Consider the following 24730-nt stretch of genomic DNA (forward strand, 5'->3'; position numbering starts at 1 on the left):
GGAACAGAGCCAAGACACACACACACACACACACACACACGAAGGCACAGGCACGCATGCACACACATGCACGTCACTGCTAAAAAAAGTCATAAAGCACAATGATTGATAATGTCAATAGCAAAAACTCAGTATACAAATGAAGGGTGGTGTCAAGGCTGTCTTTGACAAAACCTTTTTATTTCAAGAGATTTGTCCCTAAATAGAAAACTTCTCAAATCTCTTGAAAATTGTGATCAAAAAAATTCCAGGTCCAGTGGACCACTCATGGTATTTCAAAGCCACACCTACTTTTTTGATTACTTTTTAAACTAAACATCTATGAAAGAGAAACAAAAGCAACTTTTTGAAAACAAGTTTACCTTATAGTTAAAATAGAGCCATCCTTTGGGACATGTTCCATGCTGTTTTGGTGTATTGTTCTCTTTCTCTATGACCCAAACCTTTTTTCGCTTACAGATGCTAGGCATAGAAACTGAACACTCTTCACTAGCCCACAGTCCTGGAGGAGAAAACAGGTTAGAAATTACCCAAAACAAAGGTGACACTATGTAGGCATTCTCTATCGGTCACTATTTTTGTTTTTAATTATGTCTGTAATTTTCCATACTTTGTTAAATCTAGAAATTGAGCTAAATTTAACTACTGATCATAGAGTTCTCTAGTGACAAGAGCTAACTGGGCAAGGTGCCAAATCAGTAATTCTAATTCAAGAATGTAGAAATTTTGCAAATGCAGAAAAAAAAGGGCTAAACAATTACTGCAATTGAAATCACAAAATTAATTAAAGTTCTAAGAATATTTGACTTGGTGAGCAAAAGAAAATTTTGTTGAGTAATAGTTTTGTTTTTAAAGTATTCGACTTCCAGGTAAACAGAAGAAAGAGTCCAAGACAGTACGTCATCATTTCTACTTTATAATTCTTAAGAAAAATGTACTAATTTAGAAAAAATAACTGAGGAACTTCTAAGGAAGAAGCTCTTCTCAACACTGACCCTAACAGAACACACACACTTACAGATGTGCTTTCAGGAAGATATACCCCAAAGTCCTTAGTCTCTTGGAAAATGTTTTTCAGTTTAGAAGAGCTATATTTTCAGAGTAAAGGTTATAGAATGCATTTCATTAGCATTCAAGTTATAAATTCCAGAATAGGGCAGGGATGCATTAAATTGCAAGGGCAGATTCATTTTTCTAGTGTGAGTAGGATGAGCCAAAAAGATATTGGCATTTTGAAGGAGGGGCTGGAGTGCTATTTTCAATGCTGATTAGCTGCTATTCTTTCTGAATCACAAAACAACCTTTCTGTAGGCTGTTGTGACACCTGCTGGCAAAAGTGTGCTGATTAACAACATGGTTTTTCCTCCCCTAACTTTCTCTGTGGCTGCCCTTACACCACTAGAGATTGCTTTCCGTGTTTATCCCTCTCCTGACTTGGGGTATAGGTTCTTTTCAAAACTGTTAGAATTGGAAACATCATTATTTACTGGATAGAAAGAGTGGGGTGGGCATAGTGGACAATCAACCCAAATAACACTGTACTGATGAAGAGAATTAAAAAACCCGTCTTAAATGTACATGTATTTCTAAATCCAACGGGCAAACGGTGTTCTAAGGCAAGCAGCAATTAATACCAGGTGTTAAAAGATTACAGAATTCAATGAAAAATTTTCTTAAATGGGAAAGTGGAAGTAAGTTTCAACAATTGAAGTTCTGGCCAATTGTAAACTGGATACTAGAAAGAGATAAAAATATGAGTCCACATTGAAATTTCACAGAGAATTTATCAGGCATATTTTGACTAATTTCCATGGGCTCATTTTTGTTGCTGTTTTGGTTCAAGAGGAAGGACTTATCTGGATGTAGATTATTTTCAAGAATATGAATGCATGGAATAAACTGTTGGAATGATCATCCTTGAGAATTAAGACTGATGAAATTAAACATATTAAGTTGAAAAGCAAAATACCAAACAAACCTTTCTCACTGAGCTAATGCAATGAAAAGGAGACTTCAGGCCTCCTGAAAATTTGTTCAAATTATAAAACCAAAAGTAGATGAATAAAGTAACCTGTTATGGATGAAATGAAGGCACATCTCTGGCTTTGATTATGCAAAGATCCTTCTTTTCCTTTGTCCCAGTTCTGGTATATTACTGGTGATCCATCTCTCCAGCTGCAGGAAAATTAAAAAATTAAAGGTCTTTTCTCATTCTGCACTTCAATCTCCAACATCGTTTTTAGAGTTCCAGGGTAAGGACTGAAGGCATAATATATTATTGAATTAAAAAATAATACTCATATCTTTGGTTAGGGAAATGAAAATTTATAAGTTAAAGGCTATTCAACAAATTATAAGTTGAAGGCTATTCAACAAATTAACTACTAAGATCTAGTTCAATCATTCTGCAAATAAAAATCTGTCAAAGAGAGTTAGATGCAAATTAATATAGGTCCATACCGAAATTCATCATTGGTTCTTTCTTCTTGAAGTCCAATCCACCAATTTACACCATATTTTGATAGCTATTTAAAAAGAGAGAGAGAATGTCAGCATTTACTCTACTTGTTTTCCCTTTTCACTATTAAGATTAATGGGATTGTTGTTAATAGCTTTCTATTCTTTAGAATTTTACCCAGTTATCTAAAGAAGAGGACACTGAGGCCTAGCATCCTGAGAAAACATGGAACTTCATTATTCCAAACTATTCCCTCCTCATTATGGAAGAAAATTGGAATCAAATATTGAAAATGATTTTAGTTTCATACAACTTGCTATAACTTTGTTCCAAGTCCTATATATTTAAAAGTAAAATTTCTAACTCTTGTAATTGGAATTTAAAAAGTAACATCGTGAAGTAAAAGAGAATGTGGATCCCCCCCCCCCTTTTTTTGGTCTTTTTAGAGCCTCACCTGCGGCATTTGGAGGTTCCTAGGCTGGGGTTGAATCACAACTGCCAGCCTACACCATAGCCACAGCAATGCTGGATCCTTAACCCACAGAGTGAGGCCAGGGATAGAACCTGCATCCTCATGGATGCTAGTCAGATTTGTTTCCGCTGAGCCATGATGGGAATTCCCTTGCTGGACTTTTTTTTTTTTTTTTAATTAAAAATTTAGTGGTTTATTCTCTCAGTGATTTATAGAAGTACACTGCATATGCTACAGTACTTGAAAAATAATTCAAGGAATTCCCATTGCAGTTTCAGCGGGTTAAGGACCCAAGGTAGTCTCTGTGACGTTGTGGGTTTGATCCCTGTCCTTAGCTCGTTGGGTTAAAGATCCAGTGTTGCGACAAGCTGCACTGTAGGTTGCAGATGTGGCTTGGATCCAGTGTTGCTGTAGCTGTGGCGTAGGCCTGCAGCTATAGCTCCAATTTGACTCCTAGCCCAAAGATTTCAACAGTAAAAACAATTTCTATTTTAGGCATTAGTCTGAATGCTAAGTTTTAAACTAAGTATTGGCACCCTCCCCATGCAAATAGAAACGACAATATAGGACAAAAGAATACTACCGTATTTCCAGTGTTTGACAACTAGAAAATTATCCTTATATATCTTACTAATTTATACCATTATTTATCAAACAGATCTCAGTACAATAAAGAAGAAACGTGAAACGCGATATGCATGCACACGCACATACACATACACACATTAGAGCAGATGTAATACTGGACTTATGACCCAGGAAATTGAAATTCCCTCTTTAACTATAAAAGAAGAAGAGGCAGTAAGGATTTCTCTAAGACCTCTAAATCAATATACTATATCCTGTGTGTGCTATGTGTGAAATGTAACTTAATTTTTTATGCTAAAAGCTTGTTAATTTGAAGGCATTATACATTGAAACTTGCACTTCCATTTCTTCTATAAGGACTTGTGAATGCTTTTTAAGATATTTTTTTTTCCATATGAATTTCAGGTCATCAGACCACAGAACCAAATAGCATTCTAACATTCTAATTTAACCAGTGTGGCTGTCTGCCATATCAGCAATTTGAGAATAACGCAAGATGGTGCAACTATAATTTTGGATCCCTGAGGTGTTGTTCCATGGACGTGTTCTTACATGCTGAATTTAGATTCCTATTGTCAGACTTTGGAATGGGTCCATGGGGACTGGCTGTGAAACTCAGTGGGAGAACCACAACAATTTCATTCAATCTAAAGCGGTCTCATGTGCAACAATAGTGGAAATCATGGCCTGATTGTTCACTGCCCCAATTAAGGACCTCTAAAGAGAAATTATAACTACTGCATCCTAAGTGGCATATTTATTACCACCTCAATTATAGCATGGTAATCCTCCACATGGCACATCAAAACCTGTTGAGATATGGAACAAAATCTCATAGGACAACCTCCAAGACACCCAGAGTGAAAAATCCAACTTGAAAAATAGAGGTTGTAAATTTTAGTATAAGTATGAAACCACAACAATAGACATTAATATTCTTTTTTTTGTCTTTTTTTTTTTTTTGCTTTTTCTAGGGCTGCTCCCACGGCATATGGAGGTTCCGAGGCTAGAGGTTTAATCGGAGCTACAGCTGCCGGCCTACGCCAGAGCCACAGCAACTCGGGATTCCAGCCGCATCTGCAACCTACACCACAGCTCACGGCAACACCGGATCCTTAACCCACTGAGCAAGGCCAGGGATCAAACCTGCCACCTCATGGTTTGTAGTCGGATTTGTTAACCACTGAGACACAATGGGAACTCCAATATTCTTTTGTATGAAGAAATGTGATATAACCATGGACTTCGTAATATCAATTTTGTTTCATTACAGACAAGCAGTCGTTATAGATAGCATCATATGGGAAGAGCACTTAACAAAAAGAAATAACCTACAGCAGTAGCCAATACATTAATCTACTAAGCAATATATGGAAGAACAACCTGACATCTCTTAAAATGTTTCCATAAAGTTATTTTAAAGCTTTAAAACTTCAGATTTTGGAGGGTGACTAATAGACGATATATTTTTGTTATAAATATTTTGAAATAAAACTTAAAAAATGAGTAAATCGTAGTTTTGAAATGCAAATATTGCACAGCACAGCATAAAAATATCAGTTCATGTCTAACAACTCCTAAAGTGCTGTGGTTTAAAATTTTTTTTTTGCATTGATCTGACCAACAACATGGCTCAAAAAACTGGTACTCAAAAATTCCCTCTCATCATGCCCTGTGGTCTTACGTTAGTCAAAGAGAAAATTCTGACTCATTTCTTTTCCAAGATGGAAACATTACATTAAAAAAATTCTACTTTTCAGGTTTTTAAAAATGCATTCAGCTTTCTTTCTCAATAATTAATTCTTCAATTCCCCAACTGAATGTTATTTTTGTCTTTCATATTTCTGAGTTACTACTCTTTGTAGAGGAGCTATACAACACATATGTAACTTTAAAAATATTTAAGGGAGTTCCTGCTGTGGTGCAGTGTGTTAAGAATCCAACTGCAGCAGCTAGGGTACCACGGAGGCACAGGTTCCATCCTTGGCCCTGTACAGTGGGTTAAAGGATTTGGTGTTGTTGCGGCTGTAGCATAGGCTGCAGCTGCCACTCAGATTCAATCTCTGGCCCAGGAACTTCCATATGCTGTGGATGTGGCCATAAAAAATTACTTAATCCTTATTCTCCCACAATTATAGGATGGGTATGCCACAATGAGTGGTATGATCCTACATGTTTAGCTCCTCATCCTGGACTTCTGGACTGACCTGTTCCAGCAGGACATTCTTAGGTATGCAGTTTCTTATTTAAGAAACATAAATGGTCATCATAAATACCACCATTACCGCCAACAAAAATTGCCTAACAGCTGTAAATTATGCAGAAGGAAAAACTGCTTTAGAAATATACAGCATTCTTTTTTCTAAATCGATACCCTTTCCCTTTGGTTCTCTTGCCCCATTCTCCATCTCCACATTGTATACCCTCTGATAATTTTCTTCTGTGCTATTAGATCAGCTGGCCACTCACCCGTAATACTGACAGGGCATTCTGTATTAACTTGGCTGTAGGCTGGGTAACAATTTTGCCATGTAAGCCACCACAAGGGTGTGTCTGGTTTCAGATCACTAGATCTGTTCCTCAGCTAGATCATGGCACTGGATAAACTTCTCAAATGGCCCAGCCTATGAGGTTTTATTGTTCCCTTCAATGGGAAGCATTAACTCCATCATTCCCACTGGCTTCCCAACAACCAAAGACTGGGAGAGTGAATTAAGGGAAAGATGAAGAAAGAAGACTTGCAGAGGTTTCAAAAGAGCTACGATCAAAGAAGCCCTGCACTGTTCGTGTCTGAGATGGCACTGGCAGCCATCTTTTGAGAAGCGATTTCATTTTGTTTTATTTATTGTTTATTTGTTTTTAAATTGTAGTTGGTTTATAATATGTTAGTTTCAGGTATACAACACAGTAATTCAAAATTTTTATAGATTACATTCCATTTAAAGTTATTGTAGGGAGTTCCCATTGTGGCTCAGTGGTAAAGAACCTGACTAGTATCCACGAGGATGCAGATTCAATCCCTGGCTTAACTCAGTGGGTTAAGAATCTGCCACTGCTGTGAGCTGTAGTGTAGGTTGCAGACATGGCTCGGATCCCGCATTGCTGTCACTGTGGCTTGGGTATAGGCCGGCAGCTGCAGCTCTGATTCGACCCTTAGCCTGGGAACTTCCATATGCTGCCATGTGCAGCCCTAAAAAGTTAAAAAAAACAAAAGTTATTGTAAAATAATGGCTATATTTCCCTAAGCTGTACAATATTCCCTCAGCTTATTTATTTCATACATTGTCAGTTATACCTCTTCATCCTCTACCCCTATTTTGCCCCTCCCCTCCCTTCCTTTCTCTCTCCCCACTGGTAACCACTAGTTTGTTGTCTACATCTGTGAATCTATTTATGTTTTGTTATATTCATTTGTTTTATTTTTTAGATTCCATATTTAAGTGATAACATACAGTATTAGCCTTTCTTTGACTTATTTCACTAAGCATAGTAGTGCTTAGGTCCATCCATGTTGTTGCAAATGGCAAAATTTCATTTTTTATATCACTGAGATATATTCTTTATTGCATATAATATGCCACATCCTCTTTATGCATTCATTTGTTGATGGACACTTAGGTTGCTTCCATATTTTAGCTATTGTAGATAATGCTTCAATGAACATTAGGGTGCATATATCTTTTCAAATACTGTTTTCATTTTTTTTTCAGATATATAGCCAGGATTGCAATTGCTGTGTTTAGTTCTTTGAGGACCCTCCATTCTGTTTTCCGTAGTGGCTGTGTCAATTTACATTCCCACCAACAGTGTATAAGGGGTTCCTTTGCAGGGAGGGATTTTAGAACTAGCATTTTAATGTGAGAAGATACTATTCCGCACTGTTCTGCCAGCAGTGGTTTTTAAAAATGACCTTGTAAGTCAAATGACCTGGGTTCACTTCCAAATTCTACTACTTAACTGCTATGTAACAAGGTTGCTTCACCTCTCTGGAGTCTTAGCTTCTTCATCTGTAAATGGATGATGGACTTCCCACAGAGAGTTCTTGGAAACATTAAATGCCAGTAAAGATTAGTACTTAGCAGTGCCTAACACTGTTACAATAAGTATTGGAGAAATATAAATTCTTTTTGAGATGTGCACTTTGCCATGTCAATGGCTTGATTTTTAGCCATTCACCTGATTGCTTGTTATTGCCACCGGGGATAAGGAGTCTGCCATCTAGCTAAAGAAACATATTTTCTGATGTCATGACATGTAATTTGTTGATATCTAATATTATGGTTTGGCTTGAATGTTCCATTTGTAGGAGATGAAGGGTGGTAAAATAGTGCATGAACCAGTAGTGGGGAACATCTGGTTCTTGTCACTGGTCTGCCACTGAGCCTCTTTGGGACCATGTGGATGTTATCTAACCCCTCTGTTTCTTGGCTTTTCCATCAAAACTCAGTAGTAGTCCCGACCTGCATGTACCTCACATTCTGTACGAAACAGAATGACAGAAACAGGAAAGCCACATGAGCTGTGAGGGAAGACATTTGTTTTATAAGTCAAGGATGCTTTAACATAGAGTTTCATTTTAACAGTCAACCTACAAACATGTAAAAAGATGACAGAGTGAGAAAGGGTTCCTGGAGACAATGAAATAATATTAAATTATGAAAAAAGAAAAAAAATGCATTTTCTTACTTTCAGTGATTTCCTAGGGTAGGGAAAATGGGAATGAGGTTCTACCTCCTTGGTGCCCCTTGGTAATTTGTATATACAGATTCACTGACTATATCATATTATTTCCAGCTTTTTAAAAACCATGACTTTACCTCATTTTTGTGTCCTTGACATTTTTGTGTCCTTGACAAATACCATAATGCCTGAGACATACCTAATGTTCAATAAATACTTGTTGAAGAAACACACAGAAAACCTACACTATTCCTTGGTACTCTATTTCATTATTTAACAGATTTTGCATGCTCCTTTCTGATTAGCCTAGGATTAATCTAGTCTTTCTCTATTGTAAGTTGAAATGGAGAACCACTTCTTACCATTTTCTGTACAGAGTCTTAAAAATGTTATATTCCTATGAGTAAAATATGAAACTTTGAAACAGCCATGCCTCTCCCTGTACTCCTTGTCCCTCATCTGTGCTTCATTTTCCTCCATGGCATTTATCCATTTATCTTTTTCTAAAATCTTATGTAATTCTATTTACTTTTATTGTTTACAGTCTTCCTTCCCAGACTAGACTGTAAGCTCCAGGTGGGGAAAAATGTTGGGTCTATTTTAATCACTGATAGAACCTCAGTCCCTAGAAGAGTAGACTCTGAATAAATATGTGTTGAATGATGGAATGAACCCAAAACAATAAAACTCTTACTCATCATTGTTGCTAAAAAAAAGCATAAGAAGTGACCAGTATAGTAAACTTGTGTTTCCATTATTTTCTTTAAATTTCTACAACAGGAAGAAAAAACAATTCTTAAAAATCTCGGGCTTTTAAGGAGACTTAAATAAATGTCTGAAGTCATATAAAAACAAAATCCCACAAGGACAGAAGAAGGAGCTAAGCTCTGAATTTCTCATAGTGAATCATATGTAAGTACCGCTCTTATTTTGCTGTGGATGAATTCTTGCTCATGTGCAGAATGAATAGTGAGAATATCACTGCGCAGCCAGCCACAGACAAACTCAAAAGAGGACCATTCTGAGGCAGAGGTATGAAAAAGGTACTCTGCATCCTGATAAAAGAGCCAGGGGGCATCTGAAAGAGAAATAAACAATTTAGATGATGCAGCAATTATTGAGCAATATAATGCAGACTTAAGTAGGGTATGTTATGATTACTGTAAGTGTGTAATTTGATCACTCAGCATTAAGAAATTGTGTATGTATCCACTCACTCCCTCACATAAGTATATAACTTTCTTATTTTCCTTGGTCTATTTCATATAAGAAACATTCAAATGTATTCAAAGATCTGGGATAGAGGCATATTTTAAAAACGTGTCATGAAAACTGAGTTAAAACTGATTAGTCTCTAGTCATATTTAATATTTGTTAATTTTATTATTAATGATTAATTTGTTAATTTGAATAAATTAGTTCTAGATTGACATAAGAAAGCAACTCAATTGGAGGAATGTAATAACACAGTAATGGTACATGATAATACATAATTGGAAATTCAAGAACTGCTAGGATAGTTCTTACCATACTGGTACCAGGGTGGAATCTTGGGTCTCACATCTGCAAAGCGAGAGGAAACCGTCTTGAGTGACCTTTATTGACAGGTGTGCTATCTCTCTTGAGTGACCTTTATTGACAGGTGTGCTGTCTCTGAATTACTTCAGGTCTTAACACAGTATTTGGACTTTGCTTTTTAAAAGATCATTTAAGAACCAGGTACTTCTTGCTGTTTGAAAAGTGATTAGTCATCATACCCTTGAGGAGGCCTCAAGAGAGACCTGGGGAGTTCCTGTCGTGGCTCAGCAGAACGGAATCTGACTAGTATCCATGAAGATGCAGGTTCAATCCCTGGCCTCCATCAGTGGGTTAAGGATCCGGCATTGCCTTGAGCTGTGGTATAGGTCACAGGCGAGGCTTGGATCCCAAGTTGTGGCTGTGATGTAGGCCAGCAGCTACACCTCCAATTCGACCCCTAGCCTGGGGACCTCCATGTGCCATGGGTGCAGCCCTAAAAAGACAGGAAAAAAAAAAAACAAAAAAAAACACTAGACCTCTGGTCGAAGAAAAAAGAATGTGAACACTTGTTGAGGGCCCACTGTGTGTCACACACTGTGCCAGGGGCTCTCACTTACTCATTTGATAAGTTATTTTGTTTGCCTGTAATGGCACAGTGACATTTCTTCTAGGTTGTACTTGCAAAATATAATATTCCATAACATAGGCAGTTATCCTCATTTCCTAGTAACTAATAGCATACTGCATTGGTGTCATCTTTCTCATTCCCCCATGATACATTTTTTTTCTAAACGTGCAATTGGGTTCGTTATTAAGGTTATTGGGACTATGGTCCAGAGTGCTTAAATTTTAGACTGCTGTAACAGTTCACTTGGAAAAGTGCTGTAGATTATCAGAAAGCCAACAAGTAGTAAAGATCTTATTTTTACCTCTTGGAATTTTGCATATCCATTCACGTTTGGAACCACAGTGTGAAGGCAGCAACGTTTTATTTGCCTTATAAATAGCACAATCTCTTGCATCTTCTCCAAAATAAGTATTGTCTAAAAATGAAGAGACAACCTGCAGCAGATGAAGTTCATTATTCCTTAATAATGATTCCCCCACAAAAATGTCAAAAGATCAAAAAGGCACCCTTGTAAATAAATCACAATAGGAGTTCTCGTCATGGCTCAGTGGTTAATGAATCCAACTAGTATCCATGAGGACGCAGGTTTGATCCCTGGCCTTGCTCAGTGGGTTGAGGATCCTGCGTTGCCATGAACTGTGATGTGCAGGCCAGCAGCTACAGCTCCAATTCAACCCCTAGCGTGAGAACCTCCATATGCCAGCAGGTGCGGCCCTAAAAAGACAAAAGACAATAAAATAAAATAAAAAATAAATCACAGTGGACTTCTAAAGGAAGTCTGGTTATAATGCCACTTAAAGGTGTTCCACATTTGTGAAGTGAAAAGTAAGCTAATCAAAATCTTAGCATTTTTTTTAAAGAGGCATATTATTCCTTTCTCCCAAAGAACAAATGAGATGAACTTGCACTGTTTTCTTACTGGCAGGATTAGGTTAGCCCTGGGATCCTGGGTGAACTTCTTTCTCAGAGGCTCAAGGGTCTGTCAGAATCAGGTCTGACCTCTGATGCAGATTCTTTCGCACAAACATGAAGCTTGTAGTCTCTAATCACTAAATTCTAAGTCAACCCTTGCTTTAACCAGGGAACTATCCAATACTTTCCATGAATGATCACATAACAAGGGTATTAACTAAAGATTCAACTTTCCCAATGATTTAATAACTACCTGACAGAAAAGCAGATGGACCACAAATAAAACTGAGGTAAAAATGTGAAAAAAGAGGGTTTTGACACTATCTATTGCCCCCCTCAAACATGTAAACATTCATGCAACAATTTATCTAACTTCAATATATATATGGTCAGATTCAGAGAATGGCATGAGTTTGATATTTATTTTTGTCCATAGGGAAGTGGTGAGGGACTCAGTCCACTGGTTGGTGGCTTTATCTCATTGATTCTGAACCAAATTGTCTTTACTCTCCTATGACTATTGAGTTTGTTTTACTAAAACACATTCTCAACTTTTACATCCCACATTATATTTTCCAAGTGCCATTCTGATGCTAACCTTCCAACTGTACCATATGGTGGCTGCTATTTAAGGGGCAGACCAACCCTGCTAGACACCTTCTATTTGCTGGGCCTTGGTTTCTTCATCAGCCAAATAAATGGGTGGGGCTGGGTGAACCCTAAGATCTTCCCACTCTCTGGTCCTGATGCCCTTTTCCAAGAAGTAGTACTGGGGTAGAACCATTATTTTTTTTTAAATAGCACACTCATTATTTTTGTTCCCTCTATAATCATATAGCATTTCCACAAATCCCTTCTTTGCTACAATCTCTGTAGCAGGCCTAGAGATCCCTTTTTTCTATTGATCTTTACTATTTCAAAGTTCGGCTGCTACTATTTTGCCAATGAGGAGACATTATGACATTGCGGCTTTGGAAGCAGACAACCTGTATACAAACACTGTCAATCTTATATATTATTTTAGGGAAACTACTTAATTATTCTAATTCCTACTATATGAATCATTATGAGAATGAAATGAGATCATGTAGGAGTGCACTCAGCTCGGTGCTGGGAACTCAGCAAATAGGAGCTGCATTACATGCTCACTGCAGGCTATTGCCAGCACCCAGTTCACAGGGGAAACTGAGTCACTTGGGTTTGCACATGTTCTTGGGAGGATCTCATTTCAATCTGGGATACTGCTTCTGTTTTTTTTGTTTTTTGTTTTTTTCTCCCATTATGAGGAAAATCTGAGAAATCCTCCTTGCGCCTGAAAAACAAAAAACAAAAAACCAACAACAGAAAAAAAAAAACCTAACCACCACCACCACCACAACAATAAAAAATCTCCCCATAATTGTGAGCTCCTGCCTTCCTTCAGAGAGGTTTTTAAACATGTGAGGCTAAATGAAAAGCAAGTCTTTTTCTCTTTCTTTGGCTGAGGAGGAGATGCTATTTCTAAGGGTGGCATTTCTGTCCTTTGAAAGTTAGAGAAACTGAAAATGTTTGTTTTCCTTGTGACATGGACTCACTCACACAATCACGTGCTATGCAGGAGAGGGAGGGTGAGGCAAAGGAAGCTTGGTAGTATTTTAAAGAATAATTCCTTCTCTGCTGGAGATTCTTCACATGGGAGATGGCTGTGGGCTTTTCAGAGATTTTGATTCCTTTTTAGGATCAGATCTTACAGCTGGCCTCAGAACTCTCTGGCTAGCAACGTTTTCTCAGGACTTTGCGGAAATAACTCTTTTGGCATTGGGCTCTGATGGTAGTTTTTGATTTAGGTCTGAGTCATGGGGAAGATGGTCATTGTTTCCAGGTTCTCTGGCTTGGTTTAGCCAGTGGTCCTGGGGCCACCTGCTTTGAATTCATTTCCTTTTCTCTAATTTGGAAAGACTTACAGGAGTTCCATCAGACCACTCCCAAGAGCCAGCATTGAGTGGGTTTCTTTTATTAAATCCAATCCAGAACTGCCTTTCTTCTGTCCTATGAAGAGAAGAAACAAAAACTTGGTCCTTCCCATTGAATTTACAACATTATGTACACGGTTTAAGAAATATTTTGAAGTATTTAGTTGTGCAGGAAACCACTGGTGCTATTGGAAGAATTCAAACACTTACTGGACACATCCTATAAGCAACACCCGAGCTATGAAATCAACCAAGAGAAGATTAATTTCACTCCCATTTCTCTTAGTTTGTACAGTGTGCTCACTGGTGATGGGCAGTTGAAGGAAGAGTCAACCTGTATTGAGTGCATGGGTTTCTCATATTCTTTAGGAAAGGTAATGACTTTCAATTAGGACAAGAAAACATGAAAGCAACCTGGTAAGGACTTTTGGAACATCAGTTCCCTAGAGGACTGTTTATTGACTACTTTACTATTTATACTCCTTTACTGTGTTTTAATTTGTTGCTCTTTTGTCAAATGTGCATGTATTCTCTGAAGGTTAATCACCACCATGCCCATTTAATAAAATGTACACAGCAGATTTTTCCCCCCAAATCTCAAAGTAAATAACTCCACAGAGAATCAGTCCAAGGCATGGTACATTAACTTCAGCAGTCACCACTGGTTAGTCTTGGCGAGAAGCCCTGCATATGAGCCATCTTCCCGTCTATTAGGTGGAGGACGAATACGTTAAACTACAGAGTACTCAATAAATCAAGCAATAAAGCCTAATTGTATAACAAACCATCTCACCAAGATAATTTTCTGAGAATAACTTTGAAGAATTAAAGATTTAAAAGATTCAGAAGTCATGACAGATGCTTTATTTTCCTTAGTGCAAAGGAGCAAGCCTATTCTGAAGCATCCCCTCCTCAGACGTTTGAGCTCCTCTGCCTGAACGATACAAATGAAAATAAAAGGTGACTCAAGAAAATCTCAGAATCACTGAGGCCTGTTGGTCACTGCCATGGTCATAACTTACATTTAAGGTTGTGGGAAGGGGAGAATGCTGCCTTAAGGTGAAGCCGGGCGTATTAATCTCAATGGCCAGGCTGAAAACCCATGTTCTTCTCCCTGCGTTGAGAAGTTTTTGTTCCTTTCCTCTCTGAATTCAGAGTTCTACATTTTCCTGCATATACTAGCTCCTGGAAGATGAACTGGTATTTATTTGCTCTCCATCAATTTCCCAAAATTGTATAATTTTAACTAATTACTATAATATGAATATAATAAGACAGAAATAGAAAAGCAGTGCCATAGGAAGGAGAAGCAGCGTATGTACCAAACATGGGAATTGACTTATTTGGTATAATTAAGCATGTGATTTGGCTGAACTCCCTGGCAGTCTGGGAAAAAAGTAAAATATACATTATATAGCTTTTATGATTAGATGCTGAAGATCAATAATTTTGGAGATACTTCTTAAAATTCTACAGGACATTCCATGTGTGAGAATTTATACAAATAGAAACAATATAATAATATTGGATGTTACAGCAAACTTGCAAGCAAACCTCCATATGAAAGTATGTTTTGCAATTTCAGAGTAGTGAAGCCAACTTATAGAACAATGGATACTATCACATAGCTCTTGGATCTGAGACCCACACCAGGCTAACAATCCAATCCACCAGGAAGCTTTTTGAACTTTTCTTCAGCCTCAGAGAATCTGACTGAGCAGCTCTGGCATGACAACATAGGGCTCTGGATTAAAAAATTCCCCAAATAAGTGTAAAAATCAGCCAGATTTGGGAACTATGGTCTCAGGTCAGTAGTTCTAGCAGGGACTAGCAGTTCCATGGGATGTTGATAAATGTTCTCAAAAATAAGTTTTGTAGTCAGAGAAATGCTTCCTTCTAGAGTCTTTGCAATGCTAATGTATATAGCAAATCCCAAGATTGTGCCTTGCTTAGAAACATATTTGATCCCTATTTCCCCACGGAGTACTTCCTGAGGCACACACTGGGAGATGCTCCCACCTTTGAGGTCATTTTTGTAGATGCTAGAGTGAATAATTTGATAGATGTTACCCAGTAACTTTTTAGGGGGGCTCCTAAAAGAAACTTATGGGGAAGGCCAGGATTTTTCTCAAAAAGCAGTTCTGGATTTTTTCTGAGATTCAGGCACATGTTTCACTGAGACTTCAGATTTCCAGAGCTTGAAGCAGAGTACCTGGTATTAAATGCATCTGTGTTAAATAAATGTATGGAGCCACGGAGGTGTGCCCCCCTTTACATCACAACATCCCCAGGGGCAGGATTTTGTTGGTCATATCTATTGGATTCTCCAGCCAGCTATGCATATAATAGTGTCCCTTCCATAGAAGATATTCCCAAAATAGATGCTAAGTGACAAGAGCATTCTATACCTGACTTGTATTGTTTAGGCTTACTAAAAGTTGATCTTTGAAACTAACCTCCAACAATGGAATGGGTTTTATCCCAAGTAATGAGCACTTTGAACCTGAAAGGAATTATGCAGATATAGATGACCATGGGAACATAGTAGAAGAAATGTCCTTATTGGGTTGGAGGTAGCACAAGACCTCTTTCTTCAAGTTTAAATTTGATTGCTTTTCTAACTTCATGGCATTCAATATTCTGCACACTTGCAAGACAGATGCAAATGAGTGAACGCCTATCTCCTCGAATGTAAAATTAGAAAGTTGGATTAGAATTTTTAAAAAAATTAGTGAAACTTTTTTTTTTTTAAACAAAATCTCATATGGATTCCTGTTATATAACAAAACAACTAAAAGTGAAGTTGGTTGGACCTGATATGGTGAGTTGTCAGGGAACTAGGAACCAGGAGATCTGCCACCCACTTGGTCCTCCCTGCTCTGGTCCAGGACCTTCAGGAGCCTTGGACAACACTTTGAAAACCATGGGGCTAGGTAATTTCTGAGTTTGGCAGAAAAGCTCTAAAATTCTTATTTGAGGCACACAGAAAACATTGCAAATGTCAAAACAGTCATCATTTTGTTCTTTGTTTTATGGAATGAGAGCTTGGTGCACTATAAATATAAAATTATAGGTATATACTTTTCTTCCACAACTAGTAGCTAGTTGGTTTTAGGCTTACAACAAATATTTGAGATTTTGAATATCCCAAATAACTCCAATATTTGGGCTACTCATCCCTAAGAAGTCGTTACTGGGAGACACAATATTTGACTGCAATTTTTCAAAATTAATAAGTATTTACCGATTAAATTTTGAATATAAAAGCTCATTCACAAAATTCTCTTCCTCGATATGGGCAAAGCTTGCAAGATGAGCTCCAAATTCTTCACAGAATGCTTCGGCTTCTCTCCATGTTCTTTTCATCAGGACTTTTTCACTATGAAATACCTACGTTATAAAAGTGAAAAAAAATCGATAGGGTCATAAATAAAGTGAGGCTGTTTAATTCTGGACAAGAAGGTTGCAGTAATATAATTGTTGTCATTATTCTACACTAAAAGCTTGACCCAGTAGGGAGAAATAACATTTATTGAACTAAAATATGCCTAGCCATCATAAAACTATTATTTCATTTTATTTTCATAACAAATTCATGAGGAGGTATGATAGGCTCAGTTTTATAGATGAAGACTCTTTTCCTTGTTGAGGACTCTTTTTTTTCCTCCTAAATTTCTTGTGATTGGTATATACTTGTCCCTTAGTAAAAAGTTTGTCAAGAGATGAGAAGAGTCAGGCCAAGAGGGATTAAAAATTTCAGGTCACATAGCCACAAACTGGCAGAACTAGGATTAGACCCAGTATCCTGTGGCTGAATGAATCTGGCTGACCTATGGCAAGAAATTAGAAATGAGGAGTTCCCGTCGTGGCTCAGTGGTTGACGAGTTCAACTGGGAACCATGGGGTTGCGGGTTCGATTCTTGGCCTTGCTCAGTGGGTTGAGGATCCAGCGTTGCCCCGAGCTGTGGTGTAGGTTGCAGATGTGGCTCGGATCCTGCATTGCTGTGGCTCTGGTGCAGGCCGGTGGCTGCAGCTCCAGTTCGACCCCTAGCCTGGGAACCTCCATATGCTGAGGGAAGCGGCCCTAGAAAAGGCAAAAAGACAAAAAAAAAAGAAATGAGAAATGAAACCTGGGACCTAGGGCAGGAATATTTCTAGGGTCTTTGGTTCTTAACTGTGCCTAAATTCTCTGCTGTTTCTCAGCTATCCTCACAGTAGCAGGAAGAAGTCAGTCAAATGGAGGGTCTGCTTTTTGACTTTATTTAAGGTCAAGGATAAGGAACCAAAGACCCAGAGCCTCAGATTCTGGGCCTCTGCACCCTCCTCATTTTTAACTTCCCGACACTTATGCTTGAGTCTGATGCCAGGCAGGCACCCTGCGGCCAGGCTTCACCAGGTTCTGATTTGCTGAGACCAGAATGAATAACCTTGCCAGTCCCATGGACCATAGCACAGCTTTTCCATCTTTTAAATTATATGTCAAAACTCACCTCCTCTGGGAACCTTTTCTCAAATCACTTTAAATTCATAAGTCCTACTGCTATACCCATCAAACATGTATTTGTTGACACATCAGGGTGATATATAGTAGAAAAAGCACTGGACCGGGAGCCCCCAAACCAGTTATTTCAATTCTGTCAGTCAATAATTGTGATCTTGGGCAAATCATTTCATCTCACTCATTCGGTTCGCTCATTTCTAAGTTTTAACTTATTGCTCTGTGAGGTCACTTCTGGGCCTATTATTCCATGAATTTAATGTAGGATTATATGTGTGTACACTTAAACTGAGTGCATTAACAGGTGTTTCAGGTCATCCATGAGACTGCAGTGTCTCTAGAGATGAAGCCTGTCTCCATTTGGCTCTGCATGCGCCATGGGCCAGAGAAGAACTTTCATCCAGGATTTTGAAATCTCTGTTTATAAAATGAACCAAAGATAAAACTACATATGTTTTTGTGATTCTATGAAGAAGACTGTAGATAGCTGATTTAAATCTAGGCTCTAAAGCTGATGTGTAAAAAGATGTTTACATACATATATATATATATATATATCTTTGATCATCAAAAGCTGAAAAAGATATTCTTGGCAGCAGAATGGTATTATTCCATAATAAGGACTTTATTCATTTGCTTATAAACTGTGGAGTTGTCCCATTTCAATACTCAGCGAGTGTCTGCCTAGCTCATTTGGTATATGCAATTGAACAGTATTGACTAGGACCTTGAAATCAGTCCTTGTGAGGAGGCCTTCAAGGTCACTAGAGATTTGTCAAGCTTTTGACTTAAAAATTATTTTGGAATATAACTGAAAGGATAGAGACAGCCAAAAAATTAACTTAGTACCTGCTGTGTGCCAGGCACAGTTTTGGAATAAAGGAATTTGGGACACATGGACAGAATTGAAATAATGTTGGTCCCAATGAGAATGCCCGTGTAAACTTGACATCACCTTGAAGCAACTGGCCAGGCCAGGCTCTGACTCCCAGTCCAAATAGCAGGGGTGAAAGGGCCATCTCTCTTCTTGCTCAGTTTTCTCCCCATTTTCCACTGGCTGCTTGCACAGGGACATTGCCTTAAAGTATCTACAGTCCTTCACTTCCCAGCGACCAGGGGGACTCCTTCCTCTCATGACAACACAGCCACCACTGTAGCCTAAAAAGCAGAAAACAACACTTTTTAATTCCAGATGACTAGAACATTTTGTGCTCAGAAGACAGCTCTTTAGAGTGTTGAATAATTAACATCTCATAATGAAGCACCCAGACAAGAACATAAAGATGAAAAAGGATGCCTTATTGGCATGATCATCTCATTTTTCTTTATCTCTGAAGAAAAGAATAGAAGATGGAAAAGTGAGAGAAGAGAGACTATGAAGCCTTAAATTTGGGCATTCTGAGCTCAGATGGCAAATGATGGGAAACCAGGCACTGTTCTATCTTGGGACCAAAATATTCCCTATATCTCATCAAATGCCAACATCCCTGTACCTTTGAGGAGAAAAAATTAACTCCCTATTTATTGAAGACCTACTCTGTACACTGTGTTTTGAAAACCTACTGTGAAATATCAGTGTTGAAAAATGCATGGTGCTGGTCCTCTGAGAAGTAGATTCAATAGGGAAAAATACATAAATGATAGAGTAAGGCAGACTTCAAGGTACACAACAGAAAACCAAACTGTACATTGTGGGAGAGTGGAGAGAATATGGTATATTCTAAATGGGGTAAAATTCTGGGGGCAGGAATGGGGGCAGACATCAGGGAAAAGGGAAAGACCATCACGTTATGGACAAACTCCATTTTATTCTTTTGTGTATTTTTGAACATTTTGGAAAATGAAACATTCTTCCATAGAAACAATTTCTATAAGAGTCTCAAGTTGATCATCAACCCTATACAACTCACAAGGCAGCTAAAAAATACATGTCAAACTTCAGTGAATAGTAGAAAACAATCCCATTCCAAAAATAGAATAAAAATTGAGTAAAAATGAGCTTCTTTTTTCTTGAATCTAGAGCGATCATTTAATAAACTAAATCAATGGTTCAACAACAGCAAAATTGTGCATCTTCATCTACATACCAGACTAGGCTGTATATTATTAGCTGCTAGAGAAAGAAGGACAAAACAAAACAAACAAAATCCAGCTCTTAGTTTCGTGTGAGACACAGACCAATAAACAATTAATTGTAGCAAACAATGTGTGAAGTGCTGTAGCAATGGTGTGATAAAATTTCTGTGGGGAGATTTCAGAGGGGGTGATGGAGTCTACCTCTGCGCTCTATAAGCAAAGCATTTGCAGGAAGTGGCATTTGAGTTCATTTTTGAAGAATGAAAAGGAGAAAAGAGTTTTTAAGGGATGCTTGTAAAAAAGCAAGCAATCATAGATGAAGCATCTGAAAACTTGTGACAATTCCAGACCTAAAAGCTCTTTAAAAAAACATAGTCACTTGTGATTAGGTCTTGCCTGATTTCCTTTCAGAAATAATGGCTCCAATTTTTGTAGATGTAGGGTAATTGGCATGATCCTTGCCAGCCACGTTTTTGTTCTTTTATGCTGAAAGAAAGCCTAAAGAGAAGGGAAATGAGGGGTGGAAATGAGAAGGAAGAAGATAGGAGAAGATGGACTAAGAGCCTCTCCTAAAAGAATGAAAAAGAGTTCATAAAAGAGGAGAAAAGAATAAGGACACTCAAAAATGAGTGTCTGTGTCTTCAGCAATCCTGTGTGCACACCCTGTGTTAGACACCACTCATCACGGCCATCTGCAGGAAGCTCACAGTCCTATGTGTGCTTGCAAGATGATGCCTCAAAGAGACCCACAAAGGTCAAAATGACCAGTCATAAACAAGAAAATATGATTGCATGACATAGAGAAGAAATGGCAGTCAAGAGAGGTCCATACAAAGGCCATCAGTTGTCTCCACTGGCCAGAAGAGCTAGTCGGTGTTCAAGATGGAGGACTTCCTCTCTCCAGGCAGGGGGAGAGAGGAAGTGTGCCACTGCCCCTGCCATGAACGGAGCATGGCAGCCCTGTTGAGTGTAATTTTGGTATGCAGCCCACAATCTCTGTGCAGTGAAATCCTAATGAAGTTGAAGTGTGGAAATCCATGAAGAAGCTGGAAACCTATATATGAATGGAGTTGCTCTAGTTGAAAGAACAGGGAAAACATGCACTCCCACCAGATTCCTCCATCCTTCCTTCCCAGCAGCCTTTGACTTGAGGCCTAAAGTCTGGGGTTCTAGTCCCAGCACAACTAGTTAGTATCTCAAAACTCAAACAGGTTAATTAATCACAGAAAACCTTGTCTAAAACATGGTGGCAGTAATTCTTTTTCTTCCATGGGTTTCAAGAAAATTGAATAAAGTGATTTTTTATTATTATTATAGTTGATTGACAATGTCCTGTCAATTTCTGCTGTACAGCAAAGTAACCCAGTTATATATATATATATATATATATATATATATATATATATATACACACACACATATATATACACACACACACATATATATATACATATATACAGCAGAATAAAAAGCTCCTTGAAAGATATGAAGGACTAAAACCATCCCTAAGATGTTGCTTCTATTCTTATTTTGCCTGATTTCATTACAGAAGCTGGGATTTTTTTGTGGCACAAGTTCTGCCTGCATGTTCAAAAAATTTTTAAAAAGCTCAAATCAGCAAGTTTAAAATGTAATATACTTTTTTGTTGGTCTTGCATTTTGTCTTACTTTCCCACATCAGACAATGATTAAATAGCTTTGGTTTTAGACACTGGATATTCAACTCATCTTCATTAGTGAAGAAGGAGATATTTGTGAACTGCTATGAAGATGAAAAGTGCTGCAGGGGTGTTATTGGTATTCTAAAGTGGTTAACTTAATGGAACATTTGACCTAAATTTTAGCATCTCAGCCCCAAAGAAGCAGTAAAGTGGTATAATAAAGGGAGACTGGGCTAAGGGAGATATAAACCAAATTTATAATCTTACGTTGTGGGGATGCTTGTAAAGCCAAATAATCAGAGCAGGGTGTGGGAAAGAGCAGAGGTGGTTTTCCTCCCAGAGAAATTGTTCTCAAGTTTGAGAACTCATTTCCCATTGGAGAATAACAACTATCATCCAGTCCCTTAATGGTGAATCTCACATTTGAACAGATTCTCTTTACTTGCCTTAACCTCCCTTTACCCCTCTTTACTCTCTCTGTTAAACATGAATGGGAACATTTTTGATCAGTTAAGAAATTCCAATTCACTATTATAGTCCCTTCAATTTTGGCAACACTATCTAGCCATAGAGTCAATAGAACAGAGCAGCTGGGAGAACTTCCATCTTTCACCTCTCCAAACAAATACCTGAAAACAAACAAGCAAAACCTATTTGTGGCCTCAAGAAAGGAGGGAACCATAACTGGGCCTTCAGACAATTTTCTTCTTCTTCTTCTTCCTCTTTTGTCTTATTGTCTTTTTAGGGCCACACTCAAGGCACATGGAGGGTCCCAGGCAAGGGGGTCCAATCGGAGCTGTAGCCGCCAGCAATTCGGGATCCAAGCCATGTCTGCGACCTACACCACAGCTCACGGCAACACTGGATCCTTAACCCACTGAGCAAGGCCAGGGATCGAACCCATGTCCTCATTGATGCTAGATGGGTTCATTAACTGCTGAGCCATGACAGGAACTCCCAGACAATTATTTTCACTGAGACTGTCTGCTTATTTCCTATTCCCTGCGACCATCCTTTCACATCCTTAATCTCAAGCCCTCAGCCCTAGCCACGTTCCATCTCTCTCCTCTCCTCTGCCACAGAGAAAAGTGAAGCTATTGGGGCAGGGACGGTGAGCTTTCATGGAGTTCTGCATATCTACCCAATACCATGTTAGGCATTTCACATGACTTTTTCTCTATTTAACTTCAAACACTCTTTGAGGTGGATAATTGTATCTACAATTTGTTAACGGAAAAACTAAGGCACAAAGGTGTAGTAACTTGTCTAGCTAGGATTGTGTAGTTCCTGAGGGTTTGATCTGGAATTTGAAACCAGATTTAACTGAGTCTACAATGAGACAATGCCAAAGTACAGAGAAGGTGGACATGCAATAAATAGCTGTTGAGTGTATGACTTAATTTCCCCCTCAGATTATGCTCCTCTCTTTACCCTGGTTATACGTCTCTTTGTGAGACCATCACATTTCCTTGAAGATCTACTATCACATCTTTACAATTTATGAGTTACTTATATAATTATAAAAAGATATGGAAATACCAAAAGGGTGCTCAGAAATGAGGCTCAGTTCACCCTCATTTGTGTGTTAGTCACTTCAGTACTCTGATGAGCCTAAAATGGATAACTATCTATCTGGGGGCAGGACAGGCTTCTCCTTACCATGTGTAGGGCACTTTCAAGAAAACAGATCTGACTTACTCTACTGGGATCCCATTATCCTTGTCACTGACAGAAAATTTCCACTGACTTGGGACAATTGGGATAAATGCTCTGGAATTACCCCAGGAGTGAAACACAACTTTTCTGCAGTGGTATCTAGATCTGGAAATGCAAAACTTTGTTCCAGAGCCTGAGTTATGGATGGATGCAAAATTGTGATCTCAGTTTCTTTTTCTCTATGAAACACCTGTGAAACTCCAATATAACTTGGAAAAGCTTTTTTTGAATGTCTTAAAGGATGGGTTAACTTGTTGTCTTTCACCACAGAGCAACCTTCATTTATACTGAATCTTTAGGTACAAAGTACATGTTAGTTTCTAATGCATTAGCTTCTCTCCAAATGAGAAAGGCCCTATTTATCATCTTGCCCTTTAATCAGTGGCATTAGTTAGTATGGATTAAAACTGTTTTTTCTGTTTTATCTGAATGATTACTTCCCTTAAAATACCAAGTGCCATAGTCTCTTTGTTGTTGTTTTAGTAAGGATAGAAGGAAATTACCTCTTTATAGAAATAACCTAGCTATGAAGCTATGAAAAAATCCCTAATGAATCAATGGATCTAGACATAAATCATTAATGGCTTCCAACATTGCAAATAGTGAAAAAACTGGATATTTTGTGCCTCCAGATGGATTACACAACCATCTGTGAAATGGTCTTTCCAAAAAAATAAGAATGTCTGACCTGAATCTGGCCTCTGATTCTAACTTTTTAAGAATAACAATGTCAATTTTATACAATATAAAAAGAATAGAGTAACATGTTTTAAATGTATTATGGGGACCCATTCAAAAAGCCCAAACTGCAGGAAACTCTATAAGACCAACAACACATTTGCATCTGCAAATAATTTTTTTTTTATAATGGAAGGGACAAAGAAGAGGGAAACCAAGAGATTAAAACAGGTAATCTATCAACCAATTACAGTGAATGAACATTTTTTGGATCTTGATTCCAACTGTAAAAGACATTATATAATAGTTATGAGTCATTTAGAAATTTGAGCATTAACTCAAATTATGGAATCATAGTAATTGCTTTTAGTTGTAATAACTACATTATATTCATGTTTCTAAAAAAGGAGTCTTTATCTTTTAGAGCTAATACTGAAACATTTATAGATGAAAAATATGCTATCTAGAATTTATATGAAAAAATATGGGATTTGGGGGTGTGGTGGGAGTATGGATGAAACAAGATTGACCACACATTGATAATTGATGACACTGGGTGATGGGTATGTATGGTGGTTCATTATACTATTTGGTGAACATAATACAAAGCTGAAAAAATGGCAGAACTATGATTCCATCACAGATTGAATATTTTGATGATATGACATAAGGACAGAGACTTTGCTGGGTTTATAAAAAGCTGCAGACTTTCTGTTCAGTGGTCAATTTATATAGTCAGTATGGTCTGGATTAAGATTCTGACATGGGGACCAAGTTAATGGATTCTTTTGTGACAGGCAGGGAAAAAAATGTGATTTAGGATGGTATTTCTGCAAACTGCAATTTAAAAGAAAAAAGGAGACACAGGGGCTTTTATATTGCTATTTTCTTCA

The 24730-nt window shown here is 38.0% G+C and overlaps 1 protein-coding gene across 2 annotated transcripts in view; it reads right to left on the minus strand.

Moving 5' to 3' along the window:
* The window catches only part of PLA2R1 (phospholipase A2 receptor 1), a 126238-nt gene that overhangs the window by 27285 nt on the left and 74223 nt on the right, over window positions 1-24730 (minus strand). For both annotated transcript variants that reach the window (XM_047772711.1, XM_047772710.1), the window contains exons 12-20: window positions 18662-18864; window positions 16453-16598; window positions 13200-13284; window positions 10646-10778; window positions 9726-9761; window positions 9119-9276; window positions 2461-2525; window positions 2072-2175; window positions 363-502 (exon numbers count right to left, since the gene is read on the minus strand). In XM_047772711.1, coding sequence (XP_047628667.1) covers window positions 363-502; window positions 2072-2175; window positions 2461-2525; window positions 9119-9276; window positions 9726-9761; window positions 10646-10778; window positions 13200-13284; window positions 16453-16598; window positions 18662-18864 — 1070 coding nt within the window. The remainder of the gene's footprint in view (window positions 1-362; window positions 503-2071; window positions 2176-2460; window positions 2526-9118; window positions 9277-9725; window positions 9762-10645; window positions 10779-13199; window positions 13285-16452; window positions 16599-18661; window positions 18865-24730) is intronic.

The sequence above is a fragment of the Phacochoerus africanus genome, chromosome 3 (genome assembly GCF_016906955.1).
Source record: "Phacochoerus africanus isolate WHEZ1 chromosome 3, ROS_Pafr_v1, whole genome shotgun sequence".
Taxonomy (NCBI): Eukaryota; Metazoa; Chordata; class Mammalia; order Artiodactyla; family Suidae; genus Phacochoerus; species Phacochoerus africanus.